Source organism: Haliotis rubra, unplaced genomic scaffold, assembly GCF_003918875.1.
Source record: "Haliotis rubra isolate DU_JTF1 unplaced genomic scaffold, ASM391887v1 Scf1087, whole genome shotgun sequence".
NCBI lineage: Eukaryota > Metazoa > Mollusca > Gastropoda > Lepetellida > Haliotidae > Haliotis > Haliotis rubra.
Genome location: NW_025764989.1, coordinates 86,012 through 106,738, shown reverse-complemented (window position 1 = coordinate 106,738; position 20,727 = coordinate 86,012). Strand labels below are relative to the sequence as shown.

General features: G+C 39.7%; 1 protein-coding gene across 1 annotated transcript in view; it reads left to right on the top strand.

Moving 5' to 3' along the window:
• LOC124282192 overlaps positions 1-20,727 on the top strand; it is a 141,668-nt gene that overhangs the window by 74,968 nt on the left and 45,973 nt on the right. Inside the window, exons 32-56 of the mRNA XM_046718161.1 lie at positions 255-321; positions 3,012-3,175; positions 3,652-3,785; positions 4,035-4,173; positions 4,848-5,093; positions 5,805-5,847; positions 6,325-6,479; positions 6,852-6,943; positions 7,148-7,193; positions 7,708-7,959; positions 9,923-9,977; positions 10,299-10,468; positions 10,732-10,908; positions 11,256-11,480; positions 12,356-12,398; positions 12,552-12,703; positions 13,790-13,840; positions 14,004-14,213; positions 14,401-14,629; positions 14,924-15,026; positions 15,309-15,465; positions 16,174-16,400; positions 17,500-17,662; positions 19,182-19,407; positions 20,356-20,575. Coding sequence (XP_046574117.1) covers positions 255-321; positions 3,012-3,175; positions 3,652-3,785; positions 4,035-4,173; positions 4,848-5,093; positions 5,805-5,847; positions 6,325-6,479; positions 6,852-6,943; positions 7,148-7,193; positions 7,708-7,959; positions 9,923-9,977; positions 10,299-10,468; positions 10,732-10,908; positions 11,256-11,480; positions 12,356-12,398; positions 12,552-12,703; positions 13,790-13,840; positions 14,004-14,213; positions 14,401-14,629; positions 14,924-15,026; positions 15,309-15,465; positions 16,174-16,400; positions 17,500-17,662; positions 19,182-19,407; positions 20,356-20,575 — 3,746 coding nt within the window. The remainder of the gene's footprint in view (positions 1-254; positions 322-3,011; positions 3,176-3,651; positions 3,786-4,034; positions 4,174-4,847; positions 5,094-5,804; positions 5,848-6,324; positions 6,480-6,851; positions 6,944-7,147; positions 7,194-7,707; positions 7,960-9,922; positions 9,978-10,298; positions 10,469-10,731; positions 10,909-11,255; positions 11,481-12,355; positions 12,399-12,551; positions 12,704-13,789; positions 13,841-14,003; positions 14,214-14,400; positions 14,630-14,923; positions 15,027-15,308; positions 15,466-16,173; positions 16,401-17,499; positions 17,663-19,181; positions 19,408-20,355; positions 20,576-20,727) is intronic.

Sequence of the window (20,727 nt, the reverse complement as noted above, 5' to 3'; positions counted from 1 at the left end):
AATTACAAGTCCCTCTGCCTTACAGATGATACCAAGATTATTAACAGATTTCTATGCTTTGAAATAATTGAGTACATTGGTATTCTTCTGAATTATGCATCTATGGTTGATATGAAAGATGATCATGCTTATCTTTACAGAAAAATACTGAACATTATACATATTCATGTTCATGTAGTTTTGAGGGATATAAACATAATTCGACACTGGGCACGAGTTTTTATTCTTCATTGAAAGCCGGTTTTATGTTATAGGTTTGGAAAAGACTATTCCGACTAATGTGAAACTGGACATACTGGGAGGAATAGAGCTACTCATCAGGTATAAACACAATTCACATCTTGTGAGTAACTAAGACCGTCCGAGAACTTGATATAACACTATCACGAAGTAGATTATTAACTAATAACTCAACACATAAAAATTCTCAAACGTTATTTTAGTGCGTGCGTGAGTGCTTCCTGCATCACCCTTTCATCCTTCTGCGATTAAAACTCTGGCAATGATCAACATACATATGCATTGAATGATGATGTCTTAAGTACCCTCTTCGGAGGACAGTTGAATTATTTGGTCTTAAGGACCCTCTTCGGAGGACAATTATTTTACGCTACTTCAACTCTCTCCGAGCATATAATCACTGACAATCGTAGTTATGTGTTCATTCGATCAAATTTATAAAGTATTTATTTTTTACAGTACATGATCAAAATGTTTGAATCAAATTAATTAGGACTTAAACAAAAAAGTTTCTTTAAGGATGAAACTGTGAAATATCGATACCTTGTGATGAAAAAATCAATTCAGTCGAGTAGGACATGCTTGATCGTGATACTTTCATCACAAGGATGCAAAATGAAGGATCATCACCTGTTAACAAATACTCAAATATCAAATATATCAGCTGTGGCAATACAGACTTTATTGTAAATTGTTTGGATGACGGCTCGTTATTTAGGGTTCGTTGACATTTAGTTCGAATCCAAGAGTTATGTCAGCATCACGTCCTTCTAAATGAACAATCGAACATATGTTTAAGCCTTAAGATTAAACTTTCCAGAGAATTTGTCATCTGATGGCTGTGGTTAATGGAGGAGACACGATGTCCAGATCTCACATCCTTCAGTGTTGTTTCCTTTATACTGGAGGAGAGGGTCTATGATCATGTCAGTGTAACTGTAGACATGATGTCCAGATCTCACATCCTTCAGTGTTGTTACCTCTATACTGCAGGAGAGGGTCTATGATCATGTCAGTGTAACCGTAGACATGATGTCCAGATCTCACATCCTTCAGTGTTGTTACCTTTATACTGCAGGAGAGGGTCTATGATCATGTCAGTGTAACTGTGGACATGATGTCCAGATCTCACATCCTTCAGTGTTGTTACCTCTATACTGCAGGAGAGGGTCTATGATCATGTCAGTGTAACCGTAGACATGATGTCCAGATCTCACATCCTTCAGTGTTGTTACCTTTATACTGCAGGAGAGGGTCTATGATCATGTCAGTGTAACTGTAGACATGATGTCCAGATCTCACATCCTTCAGTGTTGTTTCCTTTATACTGCAGGAGAGGGTCTATGATCATGTCAGTGTAGCTGTAGACATGATGTCCAGATCTCACATCCTTCAGTGTTGTTACCTCTATACTGCAGGAGAGGGTCTATGATCATGTCAGTGTAACTGTAGACATGATGTCCAGATCTCACATCCTTCAGTGTTGTTACCTTTATACTGCAGGAGAGGGTCTATGATCATGTCAGTGTAACTGTAGACATGATGTCCAGATCTCACATCCTTCAGTGTTGTTTCCTTTATACTGCAGGAGAGGGTCTATGATAATGTCAGTGTAGCTGTAGACATGATGTCCAGATCTCACATCCTTCAGTGTTGTGTCCTTTATATTGGAGGTGAAGGTCTATGATCATGTCAGGGTTGCTGTAGACATGATGTCCAGATCTCACATCCTTCATTGTTGTTTCCTATATACTGTAGGATAGGGTCTATGGTCATGTCAGTGTAGCTGTAGACACGATGTCCAGATCTCAAATCCTTCAGTGTTGTTTCCTTTATACTGGAGGAGAGGGTCTATGATCGTGTCAGTGTAACTGTAGACATGATGTCCAGATCTCACATCCTTCAGTGTTGTTACCTTTATACTGCAGGAGAGGGTCTATGATCATGTCAGTGTAGCTGTAGACATGATGTCCAGATCTCACATCCTTCAGTGTTGTTTCCTTTATACTGCAGGAGAGGGTCTATGATCATGTCAGTGTAGCTGTAGACATGATGTCCAGATCTCACATCCTTCAGTGTTGTTTCCTTTATACTGCAGGAGAGGGTGTATGATCATGTCAGTGTAGCTGTAGACATGATGTCCAGATCTCACATCGTTCAGTGTTGTTACCTCTATACTGCAGGAGAGGGTCTATGATCATGTCAGTGTAACCGTAGACATGATGTCCAGATCTCACATCCTTCAGTGTTGTCACCTTTATACTGCAGGAGAGGGTCTATGATCATGTCAGTGTAGCTGTAGACATGATGTCCAGATCTCACATCCTTCAGTGTTGTTTCCTTTATACTGCAGGAGAGGGTCTATGATAATGTCAGTGTAGCTGTAGACATGGTGTCCAGATCTCACATCCTTCAGTGTTGTTTCCTTTATATTGGAGGTGAAGGTCTATGATCATGTCAGTGTTGCTGTAGACATGATGTCCAGATCTCACATCCTTCAGTGTTGTTTCCTATATACTGTAGGATAGGGTCTCTGGTCATGTCAGTGTAGCTGTAGACACGATGTCCAGATCTCAAATCCTTCAGTGTTGTTTCCTTTATACTGGAGGAGAGGGTCTATGATCGTGTCAGTGTAACTGTAGACATGATGTCCAGATCTCACATCCTTCAGTGTTGTTTCCTTTATACTGGAGGAGAGGGTCTATGGTCATGTCAGTGTAGCTGTAGGTATGATGTCCAGATCTCACATCCTTCAGTGTGGTTTTTTTCAGAATGAAGCTGGAGAAGGATGACACGGCTGTTTATATCACCGTGGGCGCCGGCTTTTGTTCCCAGGACGACTACGACAACTGCATCGCATTCTTCAACATCCTGGACGAGTTTCCAACACCGCTACCGATATGTCATCCAGATGGCTCAATAACCTGGCCAGACGGTAAACATTATAAAAATATATCACCTCGGAGAAACTGTGTCAAATATCTCAATCAAAAAAGTCATGTACGTATGGACTACTCCAGTTGTGGGGCACATATTTAAGATAGGTTCGGTAATCAAAGTTATGAAATTATCCAGTGCTATGACCTACAAGCGATGTATTTCATTTGCTATTGGATGCAAGGTCACCGACAGCCTTACCGATGTTATCAGTCCGTTGATTTAGGGTAACATTGACGTTAACATCTGTAAGTTTAACAGACGTTTAGTTTCAGTGCAAGGAACTAATGCAGCGGATACAAACATGCATTACTGTTCATAATTTACGTTCCCTAGTCCGGAACGAGTCGCGGTCTGTAACAATGGGAGGCTATGGAGGCTGTATTAGGTGCAAATAGTATCGTTTGCTAATCTGTTCACATGCCAGTATTACTAACTGCCAGTTCACATGCCAGTCATCCTTTTTATTACCAGTTGACTACAGGAGCTTGTTAGATAAGGAATCAATCAAGAGACGAATTCGGGAAAGTGCCGAAAAGATTGCCAAGGATGCTGTAAAGAAAGGCATAGAAGAACTCCTTGATGTAATCCCGTGTATATCACCCGATGTAAGTATGGCTCAGGTATCAGTTCTACGTCCACAGGTTTTGATGAACGGTGTATCTGTCACGTTAAATACGTTCTCTGGGTTTTTTAAGCTATAGCAACTTTCATGTATGATTTGGGAAAGGTCAGCATTATGACTGGTTTATATTGGTACACTACTTCTCTCAACCTTTGGTACCAGGCATAAATACTTAAAAAATGTTGTTCCATAGGGCAGACAAATTTGTAAATAACAATGGATGCATTTCCAGGCTCCAGGCAAGGCAGATCCCTGTCCCAGACCCGAGGCCCTGACTCGGGATATCCTCAAACAGAAGCTACTACAGCGAGGACTGCAGATCACAGGCACGAGAGACGAACTGGAACAGAGGCTTACGGTTGGACACAGAAGTAAGTTGTTCACTGCAAAATATATTATTTTATAGAAACACAATCAACCAAATACTGTGGATAAAGTGCTGAGGAAGTTTTTTTAAAAACTGAGTGTATAGCGAAATTAATATTTTGTGTTCAAGAAATACCGTACCCGTATTATAGTCAATCAGTACTGCTGCAAGGCGTCAGGATCAAGTATTTGCTTACCCTTTTCACGAACACCAGGTGTCATAACTGATTTTCCCTTCAATTGTCGAAGTTCTTTACAATATACCCAAACGCTATTGGTTACTGAAGGAAGCTAGTTTATTCTGGTTATTCTATTGCACTGACGTTCTATATTTACCCTTTTAAATTGTATGATCATGTTTTCTCTGAGAGTTTGCATTTGACAAAATATCGACATTATCATTAAAAAATTTCTATCCACGATTATGAAATTCTAGATACGATTCAATTATGATTATTAGACTTAATTTTTATGAAAACAGTTGTTACTAAGGGGTATGAAATTTGAATATTCAGAATATTTACCTTTTACCAGTTAATAGTGAAAACATTTTGAACAAAACGATAATACAATGCAATTCATATGATATCAATCCGGAACATAAATTACATTTTTGAGGATCGTGTTGTAATATTTTTTTTAATTCTAGAGATAACATTATGTTTTTACCTTCTCCCAGCTTGCAGATTGATGAACAGGACAGTGACCCTACCAACAATTAAGAACGACAAGATAAACAAGATCGTGTACATGGAGATAGCACCGAACTGTCTGCGGTTTGATGCATGTGTTGACATTAGGATTAAGAAGCTGAATTTCAACAAGGCTGTCAACGCTTACATACAACTAGACCCGTGTAAATTCACAATGACCGTCAACTTTGAGGACTGCACTGAGACAGTTATCCTCCTGGGATACGACTGGGGTAGGTATTGGATCAAAGATCAAAGTCTGGTGCAAGATGGCTGAGTGCAGTATTATCCTTAATTACTGTTCCTATGTTGAGTCAACTACAAAAGAGATGTTTACTCCGAAACAATAAAATTGTCCCTCCCCCCTCCCCTCCCCTCCCCTCCCAATTGTCAAATACATCTTTTTCACAAACATTTTTCTTTACTGTCGGGATCTCGGTACTTCTACACAACAGTTGAAATTCAAAATTATATGACTGGATTTTCAGGTTCATCGTTCATTTGATTGTCTGGATTGTTTACTAGCCGACGTTGCATGGCAAAAATATTTCTTTTCAAGACACGTTTTGTGAATGGTGGGTGCTACTGGTAGGCCAGAAAATACTTGCACTTTTGTTTCAGTGATACATTCATACCGTGTTCACATCTGTTTTCCCCTTTACACCAAACGGGATTTGTGTCTGAGGATAGTCAAGACTTTTGCACACACGGTCTATCAAGACACATGGATAGCAACTAAATGTCCCTTCAAGTGTTGTGAAAATACAGTACTTACCTTTATCAAATTGCTCCTCCATAATGATGATGCTCCATACATTCTAGGCTCAAGCCTCACCCCATGTTAGCTTCATAAAGATCCTCATTCCGTGTACAACCTTGACAGCCACACAATAATCAAATCCAAACACTGTGTCCAACTGATATTTCTGCCATTCCTTTAACAGGGAAAGAGAAGACCACAAGATTGAACGAATGGGTTTCCATAAGGTAGGACTTTTAAAACAGTACCTTTCACGTATTACATACATCCCCCCGGATTATCTACAGAGATTTAGATGATTGTCTTTTCAAGGTCATTCTCATCTTATTTTGTAGAAATCGATATTGCTATAGTGTGTGAGGTTTAACGTTTGGAGACATGGATAATGGTACATTTCGATCCAGATACAATCACCGCAGAATCTCCCTTCCATCCATATACCTGATCACTCACAACATTGCCCTTAAGATTAACAGTAGTAAACCAATGGGTTGCAGTCGCAATAGCACATCAATTTGTAAATAATCTTATGTAGGCCAGTATATGATAACATGGAAAGTATCAGATCAGCCAGAAACACCCATTCGCCAATAAAATTGGCTGTAGGGTACTGAGGTATTTTCAAAACAGTGGAGTTTGTTCAACGATATGAGTCACCCAATAGCAGTTCTCACCACCAATGCATTATGTGCACCGTGTTCTAGGTACACCATTGACAGGAGTGAAGCAAGGAAGGTGTTCGTGGTTGACATGGGTTTACAAATCAGTGTTGGAGAGTCGGAACCGATTCTGAATGACTTGTTGATCGAAAACGTAGATGTACCAATACCTATTTGTAATGAAAACTTCTCTCTTCCGGGTAAGTACCGAATACAATGACAACTTTCATTTTCTTCATAACATTTCACAATATTGAGGTAACCCATTAAACACTTTAACCCTTAGTTGGGATCTGGGCAGTCCTGCCTCCTGATCGTAAACCGTTCGGAAATATAGGGACCTATGTTGACATAGCTCGTTATATTGCTGAGTTTTGTTACATACCCTATGTTTAGTTGGTAAACTATGGAAGCGTAATGTAGTATAAACATGCTTCACCATCTACTCAGACAATAACAACGTAGACGAGAGTATTATCTACGTAGATAAAAGTATATTTTACACAGACGAATATATGTTCTCTCAGTGTCACCTTCCAATGTATACCTATACCATAATTTTCTGATTTAAGGAAACGGATCTCTGAATAGCCTTGCAAAACAAATGGGAGGAAAGCTTATCAGAGAGGTGGTAGATGTGGTGTTTCGAAAACTGGGACTGGATGTAAGCAAACCTCTTATCAATTAGGTTTCATAGATCAATAAACACACAATGTGATAATGAATCGAAACAGGCGCAATCTATACATCCTCCTGGATTGCAATATCGTAAAAGTAGAAATACAACAACTACATGTGAATTGTGGATCCAGGAAATTATATTATAGTTCCAAAATGCTGTTATTTATGATCGTTTTACTGATTTCAGAAGATTCTGTTAGACGGGCGCTGTACAGCATTAACGCCTCAACCAGGTAGTTACAGCTGAACATTTAAAATCTATCACTTCATCTATGTTTGCTTATGATACAAACTATAATGAAACATACACTCTTGAATTCTACAGAACTGAACAGTAACAGATGGCTGGCGTTATACCATAGCATAAAAATGTATACAATATACTACAAGCACTGACACACGTGAGAGGTACAACCTGACGATTTATTACTGTACATTTTATCACCCACACCTGTTGTAAAATATAGTAAGACTGGAAACTCAAGAAACAACATGTCATACATGGTTTAAGGAGATGTACTTAACAAAATAAAGTCAGTTTTTCCCCTGACCTTCCAACCTGAGTGGGTTTTAATGTACATGTGTATATACATGCACTTAAATATAGTTTGACTTAAAAAGTGGTTGTGTAGATCATATAGAATTAGAACTATGTACAATATGTCAATTGGAATGTGAAGCTGGAAACGTTTCTGTTTGTCTTGAAACCATTTTGACTTATTGCCTTCAAACTTGTTTTTTCCCCAGACTGCCCTTCGGCCCCTGCAGACTACAAGAATCTTCTACCCGCCAGTTTCCATGACAACGTCAACTGTGAACTGCCGGACAACTGTTTCGGTATAGAATGTTGCGTGGACTTCTCGTTTGACATCCCACTGTTTGAGAACCCCCTCGTCAAACACGTCCCCTTCTTCCTGAAGTTTGAACCGTGTAACTTCATTGTGGAGGTCGGCTTTGGGAGCTACTACCACAGGGAAAGGCTGTTGACATACAACTGGGGTGAGTCATTTGATTGTTGACATACAACTGAGGCGAGTCTTTTGATTGTTGACATACAACTGGGTGAGTCCTTTGAATGTTTACATACAACTGGGGTGAGTCCTTTGATTGTTGACATACGGCTGGGGCGCGTCATGTGATTGTTGACATACATCTGAGGTGAGTCCTTTGATTGTTGACATACAGCTGGGGTGAGTCCTTTGATTGTTGACATACAACTGAGGTGAGTCCTTTGATTGTTCACATACAACTGAGGTGAGTCCTTTGATTGTTCACAAACAACTGGGTTGAGTCCTTTGATTGTTGACATACGGCTGTGGTGAGTCCTTTGATTGTTGACATACAGCTGGGGTGAGTTATTGGACTGTTGACATACAGCTGGGGTGAGTCCTTTGATTGTTGACATACAGCTAAGGTGAGTCCTTTGATTGTTTACATACAGCTGGGATGAGTCCTTTGATTGTTTACATACAGCTGGGGTGAGTCCGTTGATTGTTGACATACAACTGAGGTGAGTCCTTTGATTGTGACGTACAGCTGGGGTGAGTCATTTGATTGTTGACATACAGCTGGGGTGAGTCCTTTGATTGTTGACATACAACTGGGTGAGTCCTTTGATTGTTGACATACAGCTAAGGTGAGTCCTTTGATTGTTTACATACAGCTGGGATGAGTCCTTTGATTGTTGACATACAGCTGAGGTGAGTCCGTTGATTGTTGACATACAACTGAGGTGAGTCCTTTGATTGTGACGTACAGCTGGGGTGAGTCATTTGATTGTTGACATACAGCTGGGGTGAGTCCTTTGATTGTTGACATACAACTGGGTGAGTCCTTTGATTGTTGACATACAGCTGAGATGAGTCGTTTGATTGTTGACATACAGCTGGGGTGAGTCCTTTGATTGTTGACATACTGCTAAGGTGAGTCCTTTGATTGTTGACATGCAGCGGAGGTGAGTCCTTTGATTGTAGACATACGGCTTGGGCGCGTCATGTGATTGTTGACATACATCTGAGGAGAGTCCTTTGATTGTTGACATACAACTGAGGTGAGTCCTTTGATTGTTGACATACAACTGAGGTGAGTCCTTTGATTGTTCACAAACAACTGGGGTGAGTCCTTTGATTGTTGACATACGGCTGTGGTGAGTCCTTTGATTGTTGATATACAGCTGGGGTGAGTACTTTGATTGTTGACATACAGCTAAGGTGAGTCCTTTGATTGTTTACACACAGCTGGGATGAGTCCTTTGATTGTTGACATACAGCTGGGGTGAGTCCTTTGATTGTTGACATACAGCTGAGGTGAGTCCGTTTGATTGTTGACATACAGCTGAGATTAGTCGTTTGATTGTTGACATACAGCTGGGGTGATTCATTTGATTGTTGACATACTGCTAAGGTGAGTCCTTTGATTGTTGACATACAGCTGAGGTGAGTCCTTTGATTGTGACATACAGCTGGGGTGAGTCCTTTGATTGTTGACATACTGCTAAGGTGAGTCCTTTGATTGTTGACATACAGCGGAGGTGAGTCCTTTGATTGTGACATACAGCTGGGGTGAGTCATTTGATTGTTGACATACAGCTGGGGTGAGTCCTTTGATTGTTGACATACAACTGGGTGAGTCCTTTGATTGTTGACATACAGCTAAGGTGAGTCCTTTGATTGTTGACATACAACTCAGGTGAGTCCTTTGATTGTTGACATACAGCTGGGGTAGGTCATTCTATTGTTTACTTGTGATTACAATGACTAAGCGAACTTATTGTATGTCATTCCCTATGAACATGCCTGGATTGACTGATTACCCACTTACAGGCAGTGATGGTGTAGATTGAATACGACTATAGCGTTAAACGCGCGCGTGTGTGTGTGTATCTGTGTGTATTTCAAAATAATATTTCTGTATGTTTCTCAGTACATGTCTAATATTTTCCCCTATGTTTATTTCTTACAAGGGACAGAAAATCAACTGCACATTGGCAATGGCAACCCATCACCAGTAGTCATCAAGTAAGAAATTTCTCACATTCAGAATATCTTTTTACTCGCGGATTGTTATGAAAAACGTTGTGATTAAGCTTTCTTGAAGTATTATACTATCATTCCTCATATGCTAATGGTTTATTTCTTACACATGTATGTAATTCTCAAATCCAAATTATGGATCTGCGAGAACACTCAACGTGTCCTCTGACACGTATGTGTATTTTCGTATATTTGCCTACAACAGATTCGTATTTCCCAAGGATACTGAAGCTTCCTCGTTGACCTGAGTGTCCACACATGTATCCCTATCGATGGTGACAGTTTCTGTGTATTTTTCCATTCCAGGTTTAAGATCTCCAAGTATCCCAAAGGCTTCCTTGTTGACCTGAGTGTCCACACATGTATCCCCATCGATGGTGACCGTTTCTGTTACCCAGAAGGAGGAATGACGCTGATGAATCAGGAGAAGATACCCGTCTGTGATGCCAATGCGCTGGTGGAGTTCACAAAACAAAGTATGTCCACCTTAGCAAAGAACTGTTCTTACTACATTCTTTTTGTCGTCGTGTAAATCCAATGTGTTTTAACGTCATTGAAAGAAGAGTAAATGTTGCATACACCACACAAAACATAAACTGTGTTTCTGAATCTTCAATAAAGTAAATTATTTTCCTTATTCATGTTGGGTTCTTCTGAAATGTTTGGATACCCATGTGTTGAAAAGTAATACTTGACATTGATTTCGTTCAAATGTACTTCATTTTGCGTATACTTTCAGATTTCTCAGTTTCTGATTGGCTACGCGACCTTAATCTTGACGTCAACTTGAAGTCCCTCTCTCAAGCGGCTGCCAGGTTATTATTAGATCGCTTTGGCATCTCTGAAATCCTGCTGGATGACAGATGTGATGCTTCTAGAACACCATACAAGCCAAGTGTAAACGGGTGGAGGAATGGTACGAAAGTATAACTTTCCGAACATGAAAAACCGTGCATCGCTGGAACCAATTTCACCTTTTCGCATTGCATGCATATAAACTTACTTGAGTGCTAGATTTGGTTTGGTTCTCATTCCATTTTTAAGTGAAGCAATATAATCCACAGGTGTGCAGTGAATAAATTTGTCGGATGTTTCAATGAATGTACCATGTACAAACTGATCACAAGAAAATTCCAGTCAAAGATGATTCTGTGGACAGCTCTGTTTTGTATCCATACTGACACTTACAATGAAAAAATTAAATTTGGTTGTAAATGTTTCTTAAGGAGCAGGGACTAAATTTCAGGGTCATGTATTTTTCAGAATGCCCGAAGAGTATAAGCAAGCTGCCCAATCTTCCTAGCGGTCTGTACTGCCACCTAGCGGACACGTGCACCAAGATAAACTGTTGTTTCCACGTCCCCTTCCTGGAGATGTCCTTCAACGCCGTCCTCAACGTCGATATGTGCGACTACGTCATTTATGCCGCCATTGAAAACAAAACCAGGACTTTGGGAATTTTAGGGAATGGCATTGACCTCAATGCTGGTACGTGACCAGCTGTCAGCTGAACATATACTGTTCTGTGATTGATAGGGATGAAACAGCTCAGAGACTGAACCTCTCCATAGCTTAATAGGAGTAGTTTGCTGTCCTTAAGATTATAGCTCTGATTTGTGACGCCAAAGACCCAGCCATATACCACATAGGTACAGTGAATAGATACGTAAATGGTGCTATGCGTAACATCAAACACTGATTTTTGTCATTTTAATGAATGAGTCTACAACTGCCATGTGACAAGTAGTGGCTGTGTAGGAGACAGGTATTTCAAACAGGCGTTAAATGCTATTTTATATGTCAATAAAAGATCATATAAATGATGTTCCCTGGGCACGTATGCTCCTGACCTAGTTGAAATCATATAATTGACTCTGCTTTTAGCAGAGATTGCTTTATAGGAAAATGATTTTGTTGCTCCTATTCAACTCCCTCTAATGACATGAAAACAATATCACCTCGCTTAGAACGACAGAATAATGCAGATAATGTTGATTTTCATTGTGCTATTTAATGTACTTACATTACATATCAGGTGTGCCATAATAAGGTTATTTTAATTGTACTTGTAATTATATGAGTAATGATCTGAGCCTGGGTACGGGTGTCTCTGTCGTTCTTGGTGCCGCAAGTGGCTGAATACATTTTCGTCCCTTGTGCACAACACAAACCAATGATCGCGGGTTATCCCGTCTCCTTGCAACATACCTGGGTTCATGGGTTTCACAAAAGTGATAAACCTCTAAGACATGCATGAGCTCGGGCTCTCTTCGTTCATTCAATCGCCATGTCGTGTTTCGATTCTAATACTGTTAAATTCAACTCACCCCTTACCTGAGTCTCGCCTTATGATTCGTCTCCAGGTACATCACTGACGCTGGATATCGCGGATGTCTTCCAGATGAAGTAAGTCACTTGTCAGCAGTGCTTGTAATAAATACATCGATAAAGTAGTTATATGATGCATACATATAGACAGCATAATACTTAATTATAAAAAAGGTTTGGGTGTGAAATGTCACCATTACCATCGAGTCAAAATATTATCTCTATTACCAGGTTTGGTTTGAAGAAGAAAGACAAGGTTCTACTACTTGACCTTGACATTGAGGTTTGTTTGGAGAAGGATTCCTGCCTTGTTTCCGCGCCGATCATGAAGGGAACTGAAGTTCCACAGCTTGTCTGCAACCTTGATGCTACTTTACTGAAAGGTAAGCCAGACCTGGTTAAAAGAAATATGGTTAACAATTTGAACAAATAATCATATACTGAAGATCAGAATGCATGCAGAATGATCTGTGTTTGTTTGATGATAGTGTGATTGGTCTAAAGAGAAAAATTGATGTATCGGAGCAGTTTAGTATCAAATGGTGTTTGGATGTCAATTTAGATCAAACTGAAATTTTATTGTTTAGAAATTGTGCCAAATTAAGGTTTTCTGAGAAATGGATGTTTGGCAATAAAACTATTAAGACATCGACCTATTATAATTATCTTGGGTTAACATTTTTTAACAAGTTATGTTGGTCAGTTCTTGTTCAAAAAGCATCAATAGCCCTAGTTTCCGTTAACCAAAATTTTACAGTGAAAGTTTCAGATTATTTCTTCTTTAGTTTTATTCAAGATATTTGATGCTCAGATTAAACCAATCTTACTCTATTCTAATGAAGTGTGGGGCCATTCAAAAACTGAATACTTCAAACGTTTTGTTTTGTAAATATGTTATTGGTGTAGGTAGTTATGCCTCTAATGTTGCTGCACTTGGTGAATGTGGTAGATATGGCTTATTTTTGTTGATTGTCATAAAAGATGTATTCAGTATTGGTTAAAGTTGCTATCAATGCCTAATCATAGATATCCTCAGCAAAGCTATCTTCTTTGTAAATCTTTAGACGATTGTAATCGTGTTACATGGGCTTCAAAAGGTAAATTGTTACTTTTCTCTTATGGGTTTGGATATTGTTTGGAACTCTCAGGCAGTTGGTAATTGTTCTTTATTTCTCAGTAAGTTTGTGCAAAGAGTTAAAGATTGCCACCAGCAAGATTGGTTTTCTAAAGTTTGTGAATCAAATAAGTTATGTTTCTATCAAGAATATAAATCTCTATTGACAGTTGAATATTATTTATCCACTCAAAAGGATCGTGAATATAGAAGGCTTATATATTGGCTAAGATCTGGTAAATTTCCTTTCATGATAAATGTTGGTAGACGTTGCGGTATTGTTCGCGATGAACGATTTTGTAATTTATGTATGAATGGATACACAGGAGTAATTGTTTTGTCTTTTACATTGCAGGTGTCTCCTTGGATTTCTGGAAGTCGGAAAATTGTACTCTACAAACTTCCGGTAAGCCCAAACAAAGTCTAGACAAGTATGTATTTTTTTCAATCGTTTATGTTTCTAATACATGATCGTGGTATATCAAATAATCAACGGGCATTTTGTATACAGCTAATTAGTAGTTATTATAAGGATGTCTTCTGAGTAATGCTTGTATTCATAATCCAAGCTTGTCCTGCATCTCCGCCTGCCACGATGTCGAGCACCTGTCGTCATACTGACAACTGCAAGGGCATCACGTGTTGTGTGGACGTCGACCTGAAGTACCTCGGAATCTATTCCATCAATGCTGGCTTCGTGGTTGACCACTGCAATGACCAGCTTATGTATCATATAGAGAACAAGGAGTGGACAAAGAAGCTGCAGGCTGTGGACTATGGTGAGTAACTGAGATGAACCTCGGGTAATTGTGGTAGGAGTATTTAAGACAGAACACATTCATCAAAATGGTTCTCTTCACATTTTCAACGCTTTCACTGACACCATAACCTACAGTTGCAATCCTGGAGTTATATATACAATTATATTACAGGCTTTTGTTGTAATGCCCGTTTCTGTTCTGCTAGACAAAAATCACACTGAGTCAATTGGCAACGCCATCACCGTGAGCTACGTGATCAGCAAAACCGCATCCTCATATGAAGTGTCATTCCACGTCAAGCTCTGTGTCATGAACGTGCACGACCTCATCAACAACTGCTACTACTACGAACTCCTTGATGAAATGATGTTCCAGATACCGTCTTCATGTTCGCCTGTTGGACGAAGAAGGAAAAGAAGAAGTCCTTTAGACCTGTGAGTATAATCTATTACTGAGGACACAAAGCGACTCCTTTTGTCCCTGTTGTTGTAATATGTTAATAAATAAACATAATTTCCTGAAAATAGTTATGTTATATGCCTGGGCCTAGATTTTCGAAGCTCTCTTAGCGCTAAGATAGTCGTAAGTGCCATACATTAACATTAACTTACGACTATCTTAGCGCTAAGAGAGCTTCGAAAATCTAGGTCCTGGATTTTATTTTATTTATATAAACGGATGTTAAATATGCAACTAGGATGAACTCCTGTGGTTTTCTTCCTTTTCAGAATGCATACAGGCAATGCCAAACGGATCCTTAATCATGCTATGAACCAGAAGTTTACAAATGAAGAAATCAAGGATCTGTTAGAAAGACTGGAGGCTGAAGCAGTAGGATACTATTTTGTAGCGTTTGTTTATTGCCACTTAACTGCATAGATGAATTTTCTTTATGGAGACCTGGCGATGAATTCACTGTGTTGTCAATGCTATATGAATGTTGTTATCCTCGGCACTAGCATTGTGAAGATCATCATTCCCAAGTCATCGATGTTTCATATGACATGCTTTTGTACTTCACAGCGAATGTGTTAAAAACTGTAATATCTGCAAATTTGCAAATTGCATTCTTTGAATAATAGCTTTAATGCAATACAAATTCTCTACCTCCAGAAGAGGGACAACTCACTGATGATGACACGCACTGATAAAGATGGCACAGCAACCAACACTAAGAGTGCCATCAGAAAGATGGGTATAGCCAACCCAGGAACCATTCTGTACTCAGGGGAAATCGGCGAAGAAAACCTGGTTAGCGGCATGGAAGGAGGTAAGATGGTTGTATTGTCACGAAATAAGCATTGAATTGCAGACCGCATATTAATTAAGACATATTGCTGATTGGATGCACGAAGATACGAGGGGAGGTCAAACAAATTGAGAACTCACTACCTCAAGTTGTGAAACAGCATTGCACTTGGTAAAAGAACTTCAAAATTTAGTATGAACGTATGAAATCCTTGCCAAAGCAGTATAGACTGTAACGTCGACAGTGTTATGAGCAGCATGTTTGTTTTAACGATTCACTCTCAAAAAGTGACGATACCGGGGGCAAATGTGTGTATATCCTGCCTGACCGGTGTCACCCACTGTCAGCTGAAGAACACGGGATATAAATCAAAATCGGAATTGCTTAGGATATCAATTCTGTCATTGATATACATTAAATTTTGAAATATCTTTTACGTTCGGATTATAAGTCCTTTTGAAAGTTTACTAAGACTTTGAATGTTGTAACCCTATTCAAACAACGTTTGACCAATAATCCATACGAGTCATCTAAAATAATAATTGAAGCCTATATCGTCTGTACCCGAAGTGTCATGTCCTGCATATTGCTACACCCAGCAGTTATCAGAGTCCCCTACACAGCGGATCTAGCTGCTTCGTTCCTTAGTAAGCTGAGCTTATCGGTGAGCTTGCTAGTTAAGAGTCCCGTGTGTTCATCACACTTTTGTATTGTTCTTGGTGCATCTAGGCGAGAAGATCATGACGGTCCTGGGTCAGGTCACCGACATCCTGGGTCGCGGGGACCAGGCCTACACTGTGGGGAAAGGTCTGACTTGGAAAGGACTGAAGCTGCTTGGTGCTAAAGTGGCCAACATGAGCACTGGACAGATCATAGCCTTGTTTGATGCCAAGAACATCGACCCTGAACTTCCTCTTCGATTGGCGAGACAACTGCGAGATCTGGCTCTTGCCCTGGTAAGAGACATTCAGAGTATGACCGAAAAGTGTTTTTTGTTGGTGCTTTTAATGTTAATGCATGGTTGATTTTAATTTACCGATAATTAATGTTGCATATTAGAACGTTCAGTTTCCTAGGATAAGAAAATGAAACAGCTTCAAACATGTAAGGCAGCCTCAGCATTATTAACATCACTGGTTCGAAACTGACAGACGTCATGTCGTCAGTAATTCTTCTTATAAATACTACACAATGATTATATGTATCAGTGCTTTTTCTTGCATTAACTTTTTCAGACGGCTCGGGGAACTTAATTTGGCTGAGAATATGAAAAGCCATGAAATAAAAACAAATTACCAAACCGTTTGCGGTTACCCTTTCAAAAAAGTGTTAATGTATTCGTCTTTAAATTGGTATACGCCTTTTCTACAATGTACTCTTGCTTCAGGTCAGAATATGTCAGAGGTCCAGGTCAGCGTTCTGCAAAATATTAGTAATGCCACTGTTAGTTTTTTGAGGCACGGTTACCTTTCTGCAAGCATAGAACGATATTTGCAGGCACCACACCTATTGTTGGTGGAATGTTTTTGACGATCAAGGTCATTTTGGTTAAGGTCATGTTCAGGAGGTTCTTTTTCTTTATGAGAGTACTTGGAAACACGTCTGCTTACATGATCAAAGACGATGAAATTGATCGTGATATAAACAAGGAAATTATATAGATGGGGATAAGTGATAAACGTGCCGAGAGAATCATCAATATTTAACATCTAAATACTTGTGCCTGCTACATGTATGTATATACCTATGTATATGTTTAAACCATATTGTCTATATATCATATGTCACTTTACATTTATTGTACACGGGCTAATTGCCTTTATACCTAAATAAATTATTCTAATTCTTGTGCCTGCTGTAGCATACACATCTGTGTTGTTTCGGTAATACACTTCCTGGTAACGTCTAGTACCATCCCGGATTCAATCCCACACTCATAGAATCAGGGACTTAATCGCTAACACAAAAAGGCAGGCAACAAGCAAACGATATTCTCCCTAACGTTGACAGCTCTCATAATACCGTTGATATTTACGTGATCTTTCTCGATTTCAGTATTCAGATATCATCTATGCTATCACCAACGACGATGGAACCAACGCATTTAGCTCATTTGACATTACCCTTCAAGGAAATTTTAGTATACCAAGAAAAAGCACCAGTTTTTTCAAACGCACAAAATACTTCCTGGTTGGGGGAATTTTACCCATGACGTTTGGTGAGTATGGGTTCATACAACACCTACCGTAAAACCAAAAATTTGACTGACGCTGAATTGAAAGGAATGCCTATGTAATGTTTTTGCATCCAAGCAGTGATTTTTGTCACTGTCACAAGTGACCTGGAGTGTACTTTCTTCAATTAAAGGAGCGATGAATCACACATTGAGCTAAAGCATAAGCTCGTCCAACTGGAGTTTGATTCCCTCCATGGGTACAATATATGGTCATTGTATCCCTATTGCATAGATCGATGCTCATGCTGTTGATCACGGGGTTGTCTGGTCCAAACTCGATGATCTGCTCATCATTAGTACTAATCCCAAGTGATCATGTAACGTTTCCGTGTAGATACTAACACCTTTATCAAGCAAGTGATCATGTGAAGTCTCAGTGTAGATACTAACACCGTTATCAAGCAAGTGATCACGTGACGTCTCAGTGTAGATACAAACACCGTTATCAAGCGAGTGATCATGTTGTGCTGTTTTAGTGTAGATACTAACACCGTTATCAAGCAAGTGATCATGTGACGTCTCAGTGTAGATACTAACACCGTTATCAAGCAAGTGATCATGTGACGTCTCAGTGTAGATACAAACACCGTTATCAAGCAAGTGATCATGTGACGTCTCAGTGTAGATACAAACACCGTTATCAAGCAAGTGATCATGTGACGTCTCAGTGTAGATACTAGTACCGTTATCAAGCAAGTGATCATGTGACGTCTCAGTGTAGATACTAACACCGTTATCAAGCAAGTGATCACGTGACGTCTCAGTGTAGATACAAACACCGTTATCAAGCGAGTGATCATGTGCTGTTTTAGTGTAGATACTAACACCGTTATCAAGCAAGTGATCATGTGACGTCTCAGTGTAGATACTAACACCGTTATCAAGCAAGTGATCATGTGACGTCTCAGTGTAGATACAAACACCGTTATCAAGCAAGTGATCATGTGACGTCTCAGTGTAGATACAAACACCGTTATCAAGCAAGTGATCATGTGACGTCTCAGTGTAGATACAAACACCGTTATCAAGCAAGTGATCATGTGACGTCTCAGTGTAGATACTAGTACCGTTATCAAGCAAGTGATCATGTGACGTCTCAGTGTAGATACTAACACCGTTATCAAGCAAGTTTCAGTGTAGATGCTAGTACCGTTATCAAGGAAGTGATCATGGGACGTTTCTGTGTAGATACTAACACCCTTACCGTATAAGTGATCATGTGCTGTTTTAGTGTAGATACTAACACGGTTATCATGTCCTCAAAACTATCTCGCTCGTTTCTCTACTGTCGTTGTTACTTTTGACTTTCTCTATTTTCCCGTTGGTTTACAATTATGCTGTTTAACTGAATACTGTTTTGAACATAACTGACAATGAAAAAGAATTACCGACGTGATAGTGCTTGAATATAGCTAACAGCTGTTTAAAACTAATTTCACTCACTCTTGTTGTATGCGTGTAAACCACGTCATCCGCTGAATTCAAGCTCTGCACTCTTCAGAGTTTGGGGCTGGAGCTTTCTATGGAATGGATATAGTTGTCGGAGCTAAGATCCTTGGCATGACGTTGTTTGGCGAAGTGAAGCCCTATGGAGGTGCCAGTGTCTACGGAGAGCTTAGCATTGGAGTAGTACTGTATGGCAAGCTGAGATTTGATGGCTACCTCATGAACATTGCGTTCCCGTCCAGGGCTGAAATAGGGTTCTATAAGTTCCCACTTGATTTAAGGTAAGTATTTTACATAAATAAGTTAACGTATCTCAAACCAAATACATGCGCATACCACATGCTGATTCTTGATTAAATCCTGCTGGACAGCCCAGATGCTAATTAAGCGATGTGATATATACAGTATAGTTTAGTACTGTTTGAGAATACATGTTATTTTAGTGTTTGCCAGATTGACCCCAGAGAGTTTGAAGGGCGCTGGTCCTAACCAACCCTGACACTGCCGCCTTTGGTCAGAAACCTTTATGGAAGTATGCCTGTTTACCCAGAAAATAATGTGTAGTATACCCGTTTGTCCAGGAGAACATATGGCATTATATCCAGGGTGACATTATGGCCAGGTAGGACAACGGGATTGGTGGTGGTACGACATTGTCCACAATCAACAAGGTGATTGAGCTGATGTCTCCTGTAATGAGCCTTGGAAGACTGGATAATTCCAGCGTCCAGGCTTTGCAGGTGACTTCTTGTAGGTGGCAGGAAGTGTATTGTCATATGTACTAGGTAATATGAGCATTGCTTCACGTAGATATGTTCTGATGCAACGCCTTGAGCATGTACTAGTTGCGAGGATTTGTGAGCTACATAAATATCCTATAATAATATTACTGAAAAGCTTCACGTAAATATGCTTCACGTAGATATGTTCTGATGCAACGCCTTGAGCATGTACTAGTTGCGTGGATTTGTGCGCTACATAAATATCCTATAATAATATTACTGAAAAGCTTCACGTAAATATTCTTCACGTAGATATGTTCTGATGCAACGCCTTGAGCATGTACTAGTTGCGTGGATTTGTGCGCTACATAAATATCCTATAATAATATTACTGAAAAGCTTCACGTAAATATTCTTCACGTAGATATGTTCTGATGCAACGCCTTGAGCATGTACTAGTTGCGTGGATTTGTGCGCTACATAAATATCATTTGCTACCTCCTCTAGTCTGAAGATGGACGTGGAGTTGGTTCCTCTGGAGTTGACTCTGAAAGGATTAGTAACATTGGAGATCAAACTCATAGCAAACATCACGATCAAGAAGACTTTGTACAAGGCAGATATCTGGCAATATGCCACTTCCGAGATAAAGAAGAGACTGATAGACACAGGCAAGAAGGAGGAGGACAAATCTCCACCACAGTTCTTCAAGTACCTGTACAATGCGGTATGTTTAAGAACGTTTAAGTAATTTACAGATGCTACATTTGTCATTTGTTTATGTTACCCATGAAGATCCGGGTTAGAATTGATCTACAGCAACCATGCTTGTCGTAAAGGGCGGCTGACAGTTTCGGGTTGTCAATCTCGCTGACTTGG